Source organism: Ranitomeya imitator, chromosome 6, assembly GCF_032444005.1.
Source record: "Ranitomeya imitator isolate aRanImi1 chromosome 6, aRanImi1.pri, whole genome shotgun sequence".
Lineage (NCBI taxonomy): Eukaryota > Metazoa > Chordata > Amphibia > Anura > Dendrobatidae > Ranitomeya > Ranitomeya imitator.
Genome location: NC_091287.1, coordinates 42,672,237 through 42,688,188, shown reverse-complemented (window position 1 = coordinate 42,688,188; position 15,952 = coordinate 42,672,237). Strand labels below are relative to the sequence as shown.

The 15,952-nt window shown below is 42.3% G+C and overlaps 1 protein-coding gene across 1 annotated transcript in view; it reads right to left on the bottom strand.

Moving 5' to 3' along the window:
• SPAG6 (sperm associated antigen 6) overlaps nt 1–15,952 on the bottom strand; it is a 236,242-nt gene that overhangs the window by 76,385 nt on the left and 143,905 nt on the right. Inside the window, exons 6-7 of the mRNA XM_069729552.1 lie at nt 13,932–14,105; nt 9,914–10,066 (exon numbers count right to left, since the gene is read on the bottom strand). Of these exons, the coding sequence (XP_069585653.1) occupies nt 9,914–10,066; nt 13,932–14,105 (327 nt within the window). The remainder of the gene's footprint in view (nt 1–9,913; nt 10,067–13,931; nt 14,106–15,952) is intronic.

Below are 15,952 nucleotides of genomic sequence, written 5' to 3'. Positions count from 1 at the left end.
GCAGTGCAGGCACATCGGGGTTAAGAATGCAGCCAGCGTGACATTGTTTGTGGGCGGAGAGTTATCAGGACAGATGCAGATTCCGGAGGAGCTCCTTGCCGCCCTGAGGTATTCTGACAGTCTGGGTGACCTGGGGCGGCCACAGCTGATATACTGTATATTATATACTTCAGCAGCTGCCCAGGCCCCCAGCACCTGTCCTGTATATGTATATACTGTATCTGTACAGCCTGCATGACAGTATATATAATATATATACAGGACAGGTGCTGGGGGCCTGGGCGGCTGCTGAAATATATACACTGCACAGTACCATCACTCCCCTGTCTATATACACTGCACAGGACCACTGCCCTGTATATATACACTGCACAGGACCACTGCCCTGTCTATATACACTGCACAGGACCACTGCCCTGTCTATATACACTGCACAGGACCACTGCCCTGTCTATATACACTGCACAGGACCACTGCCCTGTATATATACACTGCACAGTACTGCTCCTCCTGTATATATACACTGCATAGTACCACTGCCCTGTATATATACACTGCATTGTACCACTGCCCTGTATATATACACTGCACAGTACCACTGCCCTGTATATATACACTGCACAGTACCACTGCCCTGTATATATACACTGCACAGTACCACTGCCCTGTATATATACACTGCACAGTACCACTGCCCTGTATATATACACTGCACAGTACCACTGCCCTGTATATATACACTGCACCGTACCACTGCCCTGTATATATACACTGCACAGTACCACTCCTCCTGTCCTGTATATATACACTGTACAGTACCACTGCCCTGTATATATACACTGCACAGTACCACTGCCCTGTATATATACACTGCACCGTACCACTGCCCTGTATATATACACTGCACAGTACCACTCCCCTGCATATATACACTGCACAGTACCACTCCTCCTGTATATATACACTGCACAGTACCACTGCCCTGTATATATACACTGCACCGTACCACTGCCCTGTATATATACACTGCACAGTACTGCTCCTCCTGTCCTGTATATATACACTGCACAGTACCACTGCCCTGTATATATACACTGCACAGTACCACTGCCCTGTATATATACACTGCACAGTACTGCTCCTCCTGTCCTGTATATATACACTGCACAGTACTGCTCCTCCTGTCCTGTATATATACACTGCACAGTACCACTGCCCTGTATATATACACTGCACAGTACCACTGCCCTGTATATATACACTGCACCGTACCACTCCTCCTGTCCTGTATATATACACTGCACCGTACCACTCCTCCTGTCCTGTATATATACACTGCACAGTACCACTGCCCTGTATATATACACTGCACCGTACCACTGCCCTGTATATATACACTGCACCGTACCACTGCCCTGTATATATACACTGCACAGTACCACTCCTCCTGTATATATACACTGCACAGTACCACTGCCCTGTATATACACTGCACCGTACCACTGCCCTGTATATATACACTGCACAGTACCACTCCTCCTGTATATATACACTGCACAGTACCACTGCCCTGTATATATACACTGCACCGTACCACTGCCCTGTATATATACACTGCACCGTACCACTGCCCTGCATATATACACTGCACAGTACCACTCCTCCTGTATATATACACTGCACAGTACCACTGCCCTGTATATATACACTGCACCGTACCACTGCCCTGTATATATACACTGCACCGTACCACTCCCCTGTATATATACACTGCACAGTACCACTGCCCTGTATATATACACTGCACAGTACCACTGCCCTGTCCTGTATATATACACTGCACTGTACTGCTCCTCCTGTCCTGTATATATACACTGCACAGTACCATCACTGCCCTGTATATATACACTGCACAGTACCACTCCTCCTGTCCTGTATATATACACTGCACAGTACCACTCCTCCTGTCCTGTATACATACACTGCACAGTACCACTCCTCCTGTCCTGTATATATACACTGCACAGTACCACTCCTCCTGTCCTGTATATATACACTGCACAGTACCACTCCTCCTGTCCTGTATATATACACTGCACAGTACCACTCCTCCTGTCCTGTATATATACACTGCACAGTACCACTCCTCCTGTCCTGTATATATACACTGCACAGTACCACTCCTCCTGTCCTGTATATATACACTGCACAGTACCACTCCCCCTGTCCTGTATATATACACTGCACAGTACCATCACTGCCCTGTATATATACACTGCACAGTACCACTCCTCCTGTCCTGTATATATACACTGCACAGTACCACTCCCCCTGTCCTGTATATATACACTGCACAGTACCATCACTGCCCTGTATATATACACTGCACAGTACCACTCCTCCTGTCCTGTAAATATACACTGCACAGTACCACTCCTCCTGTCCTGTATACATACACTGCACAGTACCACTCCTCCTGTCCTGTATATATACACTGCACAGTACCACTCCTCCTGTCCTGTATATATACACTGCACAGTACCACTCCTCCTATTCTGTATATATACACTGCACAGTACCACTCCTCCTGTCCTGTATATATACACTGCACAGTACCACTCCTCCTGTCCTGTATATATACACTGCACAGTACCGCTCCTCCTGTCCTGTATATATACACTGCACAGTACCACTCCTCCTGTCCTGTATATATACACTGCACAGTACCGCTCCTCCTGTCCTGTATATATACACTGCACAGTACCATCACTGCCCTGTATATATACACTGCACAGTACCACTCCTCCTGTCCTGTATATATACACTGCACAGTACCACTCCTCCTGTCCTGTATACATACACTGCACCGTACCACTCCTCCTGTCCTGTATATATACACTGCACAGTACCACTCCTCCTGTATATATACACTGCACAGTACCACTGCCCTGTATATATACACTACACCGTACCACTGCCCTGTATATATACACTGCACCGTACCACTCCCCTGTATATATACACTGCACAGTACCACTGCCCTGTATATATACACTGCACAGTACCACTGCCCTGTCCTGTATATATACACTGCACTGTACTGCTCCTCCTGTCCTGTATATATACACTGCACAGTACCATCACTGCCCTGTATATATACACTGCACAGTACCACTCCTCCTGTCCTGTATATATACACTGCACAGTACCACTCCTCCTGTCCTGTATACATACACTGCACAGTACCACTCCTCCTGTCCTGTATATATACACTGCACAGTACCACTCCTCCTGTCCTGTATATATACACTGCACAGTACCACTCCTCCTGTCCTGTATATATACACTGCACAGTACCACTCCTCCTGTCCTGTATATATACACTGCACAGTACCACTCCCCCTGTCCTGTATATATACACTGCACAGTACCATCACTGCCCTGTATATATACACTGCACAGTACCACTCCTCCTGTCCTGTATATATACACTGCACAGTACCACTCCTCCTGTCCTGTATATATACACTGCACAGTACCATCACTGCCCTGTATATATACACTGCACAGTACCACTCCTCCTGTCCTGTAAATATACACTGCACAGTACCACTCCTCCTGTCCTGTATATATACACTGCACAGTACCGCTCCTCCTGTCCTGTATATATACACTGCACAGTACCACTCCCCCTGTCCTGTATATATACACTGCACAGTACCACTCCTCCTGTCCTGTATATATACACTGCACAGTACCACTCCTCCTGTCCTGTATATATACACTGCACAGTACCACTCCTCCTGTCCTGTATATATACACTGCACAGTACCACTCCTCCTATTCTGTATATATACACTGCACAGTACCACTCCTCCTGTCCTGTATATATACACTGCACAGTACCACTCCTCCTGTCCTGTATATATACACTGCACAGTACCGCTCCTCCTGTCCTGTATATATACACTGCACAGTACCACTCCTCCTGTCCTGTATATATACACTGCACAGTACCGCTCCTCCTGTCCTGTATATATACACTGCACAGTACCATCACTGCCCTGTATATATACACTGCACAGTACCACTCCTCCTGTCCTGTATATATACACTGCACAGTACCACTCCTCCTGTCCTGTATACATACACTGCACAGTACCACTCCTCCTGTCCTGTATATATACACTGCACAGTACCACTCCTCCTGTCCTGTATATATACACTGCACAGTACCACTCCTCCTGTCCTGTATATATACACTGCACAGTACCACTCCTCCTGTCCTGTATATATACACTGCACAGTACCACTCCTCCTGTCCTGTATATATACACTGCACAGTACCACTCCTCCTGTCCTGTATATATACACTGCACAGTACCACTCCCCCTGTCCTGTATATATACACTGCACAGTACCACTCCCCCTGTCCTGTATATATACACTGCACATTACCACTCCTCCTGTCCTGTATATATACACTGCACAGTACCACTCCTCCTGTCCTGTATATATACACTGCACAGTACCACTCCCCCTGTCCTGTATATATACACTGCACACTACCGCTCCTCCTGTCCTGTATATATACACTGCACAGTACCATCACTGCCCTGTATATATACACTGCACAGCACCACTCCTCCTGTATATATACACTGCACAGTACCACTCCTCCTGTCCTGTATATATACACTGCACAGTACCACTCCTCCTGTCCTGTAAACATACACTGCACAGTACCACTCCTCCTGTCCTGTATATATACACTGCACAGTACCACTCCTCCTGTCCTGTATATATACACTGCACAGTACCACTCCTCCTGTCCTGTATATATACACTGCACAGTACCACTCCTCCTGTCCTGTATATATACACTGCACAGTACCACTCCTCCTGTCCTGTATATATACACTGCACAGTACCACTCCTCCTGTCCTGTATACATACACTGCACAGTACCACTCCTCCTGTCCTGTATATATACACTGCACAGTACCACTCCTCCTGTCCTGTATATATACACTGCACAGTACCACTCCCCCTGTCCTGTATATATACACTGCACACTACCGCTCCTCCTGTCCTGTATATATACACTGCACAGTACCATCACTGCCCTGTATATATACACTGCACAGTACCACTCCTCCTGTCCTGTATATATACACTGCACAGTACCACTCCTCCTGTCCTGTATACATACACTGCACAGTACCACTCCTCCTGTCCTGTATATATACACTGCACAGTACCACTCCTCCTGTCCTGTATATATACACTGCACAGTACCACTCCTCCTGTCCTGTATATATACACTGCACAGTACCATCACTGCCCTGTATATATACACTGCACAGTACCACTCCTCCTGTCCTGTAAATATACACTGCACAGTACCACTCCTCCTGTCCTGTATATATACACTGCACAGTACCACTCCTCCTGTCCTGTATATATACACTGCACAGTACCATCACTGCCCTGTATATATACACTGCACAGTACCACTCCTCCTGTCCTGTATATATACACTGCACAGTACCACTCCTCCTGTCCTGTATACATACACTGCACAGTACCACTCCTCCTGTCCTGTATATATACACTGCACAGTACCACTCCTCCTGTCCTGTATATATACACTGCACAGTACCACTCCTCCTGTCCTGTATATATACACTGCACAGTACCATCACTGCCCTGTATATATACACTGCACAGTACCACTCCTCCTGTCCTGTATATATACACTGCACAGTACCACTCCTCCTGTCCTGTATATATACACTGCACAGTACCACTCCTCCTGTCCTGTATATATACACTGCACAGTACCACTCCTCCTATTCTGTATATATACACTGCACAGTACCACTCCTCCTGTCCTGTATATATACACTGCACAGTACCACTCCTCCTATCCTGTATATATACCCTGCACAGTACCACTCCTCCTATCCTGTATATATACACTGCACAGTACCATCACTGCCCTGTATATATACACTGCACAGTACCACTCCTCCTATCCTGTATATATACACTGCACAGTACCACTCCTCCTATCCTGTATATATACACTGCACAGTACCACTCCTCCTGTCCTGTATATATACACTGCACAGTACCACTCCTCCTGTCCTGTATATATACACTGCACAGTACCACTCCTCCTATCCTGTATATATACACTGCACAGCACCACTCCTCCTATCCTGTATATATACACTGCACAGTACCATCACTCCCCTGTATATATACACTGCACAGTACCACTCCTCCTATCCTGTATATATACACTGTAGAATTTGCAATAGCTGTCACTCATGTAAGAAGTGAAATCTGGCATTGTACTATACCTAGATTTCTCTGCCGTATCTGGGCATCATGAATCGTGGTATGTGTTAAAGGGGGGGGAGGCCCACTGAGACTCTTTTGCCCGGGGCCCTCAAAAACCTGGAGCCGGCCCTGGGGGTGGGTCACCGGGCCGCGGCCGGCACTGCAGCTGTTTAACGCTATTGACGTGCGGGCCCGCGCCCGCACGTCAATAGTTAACAGCCGCCAGCCAATCTGAGGCTGGCAGCTGACGTCAGTCCCAGTGTGCATGTCGCCGGCGTCTGACATCATTGTCAGTCGCCGGCGAGTGCACGTTTCAGCTGCGTGGAGAGAGCAGGAGCGCGGTCAGGTAAGCAGAACTTGTTTTTTTTTGCAGTCCCGATCATGTGATGGTAACATTCACCAGTGAAACAATTTAACTTCTCCATCTGAGGTCTTATTCCTGCTGGGGGGGGGGGGGGGGTGAGGGAGGGGGCGCCAAGCTCGGGAACAGCCCCAGGCGCCAAAAGCTCTAGCTACGCCTCTGGGGGGGTCGGCTTATACTCGGGTCGGCTTATACTCGAGTATATACGGTATATATATACAGGGGCAGCACGGTGGCGCAGTGGTTAGCATTGCAGCCTTGCAGCGCTGGGGTCCTGGGTTCTAATCCCACCCAGGACAACATCTGCAAAGAGTTTGTATGTTCTCTCCGTGTTTGCGTGGGTTTCCTCCGGGCACTCCGGTTTCCTCCCACATTCCAAAGACATACTGATAGGGATTCTAGATTGTGAGCCCCATCGGGGACAGTAATGATAATGTGGGCAAAACTGTAAAGCGCTGCGGAATATGTTAGCGCTATATAAAAATAAAGATTATTATTTTTATTATTATTATATATTGTATACATATATTACATGTACATCACCACAGTCCTGAATGTTATTATCCAATGCCGTCTTCATCTCAGAGGAAGCATCTATATACATACTGTACATACACACGTACATGTATATTATTTATATGTATACATAATTCATGTTTTAATGGAGGATAGTTTTCATAACCTGAGCTGCGGAGCGTGTTGGTGAATGCTGTGTAGTACAAGCTCATAATCATATGGGTTTATTAGCATATTAACCATAATGTACCACTGTAATTATTCATAAGGGAATCTTAAACAATCCCTAATGAATAATTCTATGCGTGCTATTTGCTAAGCTGCTGCATAGTAACAAAAGATGCAGCTGATGGGAGACATCTCTGAATCCAGCACAGTCACTCACAATACGTAGAATGACTGGCACAACTGGCACTTTCGATCCAAGATTTCAGAGCACAGGGAATAATATTGGATTCGGCAATGGATCTGCAAGACCTGGTGTTTACTTTTCTGGGTACATTATTAGAGAGAGCCAATGGAAGACCAACTAGGAAACCGATTCTCCCTGGTGACTTTTTTTTGTGTGTAAAGAAAAGAAAGCCACCCAAAAAAAAGACACGTTTTGTTAATTTGAATGTAAGAGAAATTACTAAATTTTGGCTAGTAAGGCACATGTCTATTTAGTGGTGACAGACAAGATACAGTAAAGTCATAATGGTTGACACTATGGAGTTGAAATACTTCTAAAAATTGACAACCAACGCGGATTTCTCACATTTTTGCAAAAATGGACACCACAAAGCTATACAGTTATGGCCAAAAGTGTTGGCACCCTTGAAATTCTTTCAGAAAACAATGTATTTCTCCCAGAAAATTATTGCAATTATCCATGTTTTGTTATACACATGTTTATTTCCTTTGCGTGTGTTGGAAGAAAACAAAAAAACAAAGAAAGAAGTTGAATTGGATACAATTTTACACAAAATCCCAAAATAGGCAATACAAAATTATTGGTACCTTTCCAAAATTGTGGGTAAACAACTTTGTTTCAAGCATGTGATGCTCGTTAAAACTTACCTATGGCAAGTAACAGGTGTGGGCAATATGAAAATCACACTTGAAACAGGATAAAAAGAGAAGTTGACGCAATCTTTGTAATGTGTGTCTGTGTGTGCCACACTAAGGATGGAGAACAGAAAGAGGAGAAGAGAACTGTCTGAGAACATGAGAACTAAAATTATTGAAAAATATCAACAATCTCAGGGTTACAAGTCCATCTCCAAAGATCTTGATGTCCCTTTGTCCACGGTGCGCAATATAATCAAGAAGTTTACAACCCATGGCACTGTAGCTAGTCTAACTGGACGTGGCAGAGAAAAATTGATGAAAGGTTGCAACGCAGGATAGTGCGGATGGTGGATAAGCAGCCCCAATGAAGTTCCAAACAAATTCAAGCTGTCCTGCAGGCTCAGGGTGCATCAGTGTCAGTGTGAACTATCCGTCGACATTTGAATGAAATGAAATGCTATGGAAAGAGACGCAGGAGGACCCCACTGTTGATAGAGACATAAAACAGCTAGACTGCAGCTTGACAACATGTACATTAGTAAACCAAAATCCTTCTGGGAAAGCATCTTGTGGACAGATGAGACCAAGATAGATCTTTTTAGTAAAGCACATCATTCTACTGTTTTCCCGAAAACAGAATGAGACTTACAAAGAACACAGTACTTACAGTCAAATATGGTGGAGGTTCAAATATGTTTTCGAGTTGATTTGTAGCTTCTGGCACTGGGTGCCTTGACTGTATGCAAAGCATCATGAAATCTGAAGATTATCAAAGGATTTTGGGTCATAATGTAGATCCCAGTGTCAGAAAGATGAATTTGCTTACTAGGTCATGGGTCTTCCAACAGAACAATGACCCAAAACATACTTCAAGAAGCACCCACAAATGGATGGAAACAAAATGCTGGAGAGTTCTGAAGTGGCAGCAATGAGTCCGGATCTAAATTCCATTAAACACCTGTAGCGAGATCTTAAAATTGCTGATGGGAGCAGGCGCCCTTTAAATATTAAAGACCTGGAGCAGTTTGCAAAAGAAGAGGGGTCAAAAATTCCAATTGAGAGGTGAAGGAAGCTTGTTGATGGTTATAGGAAGCAACTGATTGAGGTTATTTGTTCCAAAGGGTGTGCAACCATATATTACCTTTAGGATGCCAACAATTTTGTCCAGCCCATTTTGCGGGGGTTTGTATAAAATTATGTTCAATTTGACTTTTATTATCAGTTTTTATGTGTTATTCCAATAAACACAAAGTACATAAACTTGTGTATAACAAAACATTTGTAATTGTAATAATTTTCTGGAAGAAATACTTCATTTTCTGGAACAATTTTAAGGGTGCTAACACCTTCGGTCATGACTGTAATCTTCTTTTAAATGCCCTTTTTATTCTCAAAGCTATGCATAAAGTCAGTCTGGCACCAAAAAAGTTTGATGTAGAAGCCCCAATAGCGGGAATCATTAGTGATGCATAGCCCATTGACTTTGTTCTGGTGATTAAAAGTAGATCTAATAAGTAGAAGGATGGTAATAGTAACTAGCAGATGACAGCTACTGTGACACGCTGCGTTATTCTCCTCATTATAGGACATTCCTCCACGTAATGTAAGCAAGGAGCACATTCTTCTCCAGTAACTAACCTTTGAGATGATGACAGCCATTGCAAGGTTCTCGGAATGAGCCGCTACATAACCCAACATCATGACCCCAGGAAGTCTCACATTCCCCTTGCTGTTCCCAATGCAGTCTATGACGGCGGCCACTCCTCCTGCATTTACTATGAGCTGAGACAGCTGGAATTAAAAAGACGATAAATTACAATTTAGCAATAAAAGAAACTGAAATAAAATAAGAGTAACTGGGCTACAAATATGCAATTAAAACAAACATCTCTGAAATCTATGCATACTACATGGTTTACTAGCAATTTTACAGTGCTTGCTTTTTGCTTCTGGTTTGTTTAACGTGTGCCGGATATCAATGTCAATGTTTACATGGTTGATAAATAATGGAAAAGGACTGCAGGAGTGAAGAACAATATTGCAACAAAACAAGGTATGCAGCTTAATTGTCGTCAGCCCAGTCCTGAGCAGCGAGAGGCCGGGACATAGCTGGGAAGGACCACCGCCAATACACCGCACCCTTCCTATTCTCAGGATCATGGGGTTTCTAATTCTTATGATCTCAAACGATCATAGAGTAATCGCATAGCCTAAGAAATATGCCATCACTTTGATAACGTTACAAGATGATTAATATCCAGTACATATAGACATTTGCTACTATCTTATCAATCTAAATTCTCAATAAACGCTACATAAAAATGGGAAGCAGAGCTTGGGCCTAGATCAGATGAAATGTCCGAAAACATCCCGAAATCCACTCTGAGTGAGTCTCAGCATCTCTCGCATTTTTACCGGATTTACAGAATGTTTAGTTAACTCCTCAACATGGGAATCATTTAAAACTTTGGTTACATCCAAGAATGTGTATTTTGGGTATACTAGAAGAGGAGATGGACCCCATGATCCCGATAGTGATAGGTATGCTTCAAATTTTATATTGCAAATTACTTGTATTACACTGGGTAAATTCCAGTCCCCGAAGTGCTGCAGAATTAATAAATAATATAACAAGATTTGAAAAAGCAATGTATCAAAAAATAAATGCTCACAAATTCCAGAAAAAAAAAGGGAAACTCCAGGGTTGCCCTCTGATATTTTAGTAAGAGAACGTATTATTCACATGACTTTCTGATGTACGGTATGTAAATATTGATAGCGGCTGCATTTAGCTTTTGAATATAAACATATAACAATGGGGTGGAGAGCGGGAAAGAAATGGACTACATTTCTTTGCCTAAAAACAGAAAATACTGTCTAGTTTGAAGATATGTGAACACCGTCCAATCAAACCTAAGAAATGTGCAACTTTCAAATGGTGTTATATGGATAGTGCATTAAGTATTACTGTATTCCATTTTAGTGTTTGTATTTTGTTACTTTTTGGAAAATGGAATGATGTGTGTTTTCAATTAATTAATTAAAAAAAAAAAAAAAAAACGCCATCACTTAAAGGGAACCTGTCATGTCCTTTTTGGCATGTAAACTGTCCCCAGTGCGTTGTTAGTGATGCAAGTATTTTTCATTAAGAACAGAGGTCTAATCTCGTGCAAAAATCACTTTATATAGTTGGACCGTACCTGCTCATTTAGTCATGGGGTGTGCTTCATTTCATTATGTCACGGTTGTCGCCGCCCATGCAATTTGAATCATGTTCCCGGGGTTGTGCAAATCGGCTTTGAACAATCCTGCAAATCGTCTTTGAACAATCCTGCCGTGTCTCGTGGTGCCGCGCTTGCGCAGTGTCGATTGAGGAGCCGCACATGCGCCGTGACAAGCAGCTCCCCGCATGTGCCCACTCAAGTACAGCTTCACTGACCGCTTGTCATGGCGCAAGCGCGGGGAGCTGTTCGTTACAGCGTGTGCGCAGTTCCCCTATCGACACCGCACAAGCGCGGCTCCACGATACACTGCGCAAGCGCTGGATATTTCTAAACTGATTTAAGTGCCGTCAGAGCATCTCCGGAAACATCATTCAAATTGCGTGTGTGGCGACAACCGTGACTGAATGAAATGAAGCACACCCCTAAGACTAAATGAGCAGGTACGATCTAACTATAGAAAGTGATTTTTGCACATGATCAGACCGCCGTTTTTAATTAAAAAAAAAGTGTCAGTGATGCACAGTTCATCACTAACAACACAATCGGGACAGATTACATGCTAAAATGGAGATGACAGGCTCCCTTTAACATCAGTTTTTCTCGTATGTGTTTTTCATACCTGTGATAGTAAGTGGGATAATTAACATTCTTTTCCTCAAACGGAGTTGTCTGTGCAAAATCATGGAGACATGTCAGATATTAATCCAGAACACAATTGTCAATGCAAGTCTATGGGTCCGTGGTAAAAAAAACAAAAAAAAACAGCACTCAGATGCCCTCTATGCGTTGTCCCTTTTTCATGGACTGATAGATTGGAGAGGATGGAGAAACTTTTCTTTTTTTTTCCAATCCGAGAAAAACTGACCAAACTTTGATGAAAATCCCTGATGAAACACAGTCTGCTTTTCCCGTACGTAAAAAAACAAAACGTCTGAATGAGGCCCTAATGTTTCAAATTAAATAAGTTATGTCATATGCTAAAAAAAATTGTTTCTTATAGTTTTAAGATGGGCACAGATATGTCAGACAAGCCTGCTGAATGTAATGTGCATGGGAGCAGACGGAGCAGATTTCAACATCCAGATTGTTGTTCCCTATAGATAAGAAGTGACAGTGGTGTCTGGCGGTCATTTCTCTCTTTAGGCCATGTTCACACTTTCAGTAATTGTTCAGTATTTTACATTAGTACTGAGCTAAAATCAGGAATGGCCTTTTATGCTCCAGTAACACTAATGGAACCTGTGACGGAGCCTCCTAAAGTCCTAATCTATGAAGAAAGTACAGAACAGAGGATGCGTCGCCAAAGAAGTATGCCGATTTGCCATATAGGGTTGAGTTCACTTGGAGTTTTTTCTACATGGATTCTGAAGTGGCCTTCCTCCAAAATCCACATCAAAAACTTCTTCAAATAATCTTTGAATATGCGTCCTCTTGCTATAACAGGAAAATCCATATTGTTGTTCATAATGAGGGTTCTTTTCAATGGAACACGTCACTTCTTTAATGCGGATTCCTTTTGAAGAAAACTAGGCAATGGCTTGTAAAAAAAAAAAAAAAAAGTTGAACAAAAATATAAAAATTAAGATCTGAAAACCTTGTCAAAATCCACGTGGATTCTCTAATAAAATCACATTGGACTTTTCCTTCAGAAAAAAAAAAACTCCAATGGAACATACCCTTAGAAGTCTGAAAAATCCAGGCGACATCTCTCATGGGATTTGCAATGAAGTCAGATTAGAAACTTATAGAAGCATGCTCTGACTGTATGGAAGAACAGCTCAGGATGTTCCTGGAGATTTCTTCTTGGCTATATATGCCTCTCATGGCGTACAATCAGATCAGCCTGAGAACGCAGATTTTTATGTATCTGCGAGATGTCACAATTGGATTGGGGTTGGTTATCCGCAGCATGAATGTTTTATGACATCCTGTTTAAATGCCAGTTTGTGCGCAATTTCTGAGAAGCCGAGAGTTAAGAATGGGGGAGACAAAGGATTTACAAAATGGTCTCTAAATTGTTGTGACATCTCAGAGCTGCCGTCATCCAGTATGAGAAATATATATTGGGATGGGCTATATAATATGTGATTATTTCTAACCCAGCATATCTATTTATATGATAATCTCATCACTTGACATTCACGGCTATTGCTGAATCAACAATTGATACCAGCTTAGCGGCAACCCTTGAGGGCAACAGGTCGCCTCACCGCAGCCCATAGAAGTCATGCTGAGTCACGATCAACAAAAGAAAGGATTTCAATATCCCGCACGCTAATTCATCTGATGACGACTCACACACAAAAGGATTAAAGTATCATTTTAATTTGTAGTTTACTCTCCCAAACCACCAATCTAGCTCCAAGTGCTGCCATTAATCCGCGCTGAATTCTATATTAACGCTGCACGTCGCTATTTTGTAAGACATTTACCTCGGGAGTGTGTCGGGCAATTTCTCGGATTAGAGTGGCTGAGTTTTTCCTGACGTATTCGTCCGGGTCTTTCAGGCAAGTCAAGACGACTGGGAAAATTTCCGCTTCTACCACCATCTCTGCTAAATCCACCGAATGCTTGGAAATTTGACTTAAAGCAGAAAGCACCTGTCGCTGTAACATGGAGACAATGTTATGTCGGAGATCGCTTTATTACTAGCGGAGGACAACAGGTTCAGTATAACACATTGAGAAGTTATACCATTTTCTGGTATTAATAGATCTCTGCTTGCAGTCACCTTCCCAGTGTGAGGAATTGATTCAAAAAGTATATTAGAAAATTATGGAACTTTTCTCTACACAAATAGGTTTTGTTTATAAGAATAACCCTCTTAGACGTCCTAACTGAGTTATTTCTGCCATTTTTCCAGAACTGTACAAAATGCCGTCATTTTCATTGCTTTTTTGTGGCTTTAATTTTTTATCATACGTTTCAAGTTTTTATTTTCTATATAAAAAATTCTATAGGGACAATATAAGAAAAGACACCGCACCTAGGGCTGCGTTTGCCAAGGAGCCAAAAGTGCATCAAAAGCTTGGGGGGAAAAAAGCCATCAAAAGAAAAAAAAAAAAGATGCAAAAAAAATGCATTGTTTAGATTAGCCTTCATATTTTATTGACTAATAGCCATATAAGGGTGTGTAAAATTCACTAGCTAAGGGTGATTTTGCACACCATCTTCCATCACGCTTTTTTTTTGCTGCAAACAACAATGAATGCCACATGAGAAGTCAGCTGTAAAATATTAAATGTAATAGACTTTTGCCATCTATTTACACTTTTGGTATGGTTTTGGGTCCTCGGTTTCTACTTCTCCCCCTCCACCCCAATAGGCAGCACATTCTGAATGTGGCATTTTTGTGTATGTATATATATATATATATATATATATATATATATATATATATATATATATATATATATATATATATATAAACAAATCAGCACCCCCAATGTGAATATATATATGACAGAAAAAATCCCAAAAAAAGTCTTTGAGAAGAGAACATTTTTTAACAAGGATTTTTAAGTGGATTTTTTTTCTCTAAATTCCAGCGTAACAACCACTGAATAAGCTTCCTTGTCATTCCTAGTTTTTTCCACAAGGAAATAGAAGCAACATCTCAATTCTTTCGATTTTTATGCTCGAAGGAAAAAAAAGCGCCATAGTTGAGCACCAAATCGCTGAAAAAAGCAGAATGCACAAAAACTGCATAAAAAGGGCACATAAAAATCGTTTTTTTTTTTATGTGGTTCTTTGACGTAGATTTTTCAGAGAACCATTCTGGGAACCAAAGTAACAAATGAAATGATAACACAAGATCTGCTGCTATTACTGCCATGCTTGTCTTTTCCATCGCATTTACTACTCGATTCCCTCTGCTCAGTCTTCTGTTTTGTGAAATTTCATATTATATTAGAGATCTGTGCTGGATTACCAGATTACCAGATATTCAGTATTATCATGTGCCACATGAAATCCTCAATACATGTTTACTGGAAATAGTTTTATATATAGATTACTTACAGTATATTAACAACATTTGGGGGAGTTTACACAGCAATAGGAAGACACAGCTGAGCGTGTATTCACTATATACTGCTTAAACCTCTTCTCGAGTAATACAGGAGCACATGGCTGCAAATGTAGAACTGCAGAATGAATGGGAAAGTGAATTCCTTTGGTGGCTTTGTGCTAGTCGCTGCGGATCAACCAAAAGCATCTGTCCAAGGCAAACAATTCATGACAAATGAGAAAAGCAGCTACTTCTGCGGGTGTAAGGCTGCCGTCACACCAGCAGTATTTGGTCAGTATTTTACATCAGTATCTGTAAGCCCAAACCAGGAGTGGATGATAAATGCAGAAGTGGTGCATATGTTTCTATTATACTTTTCCTCTAATTGTTCCACTCCTGGTTTTGGCTACAAATACTGATGTAAAATACTGACCAAATACTGAT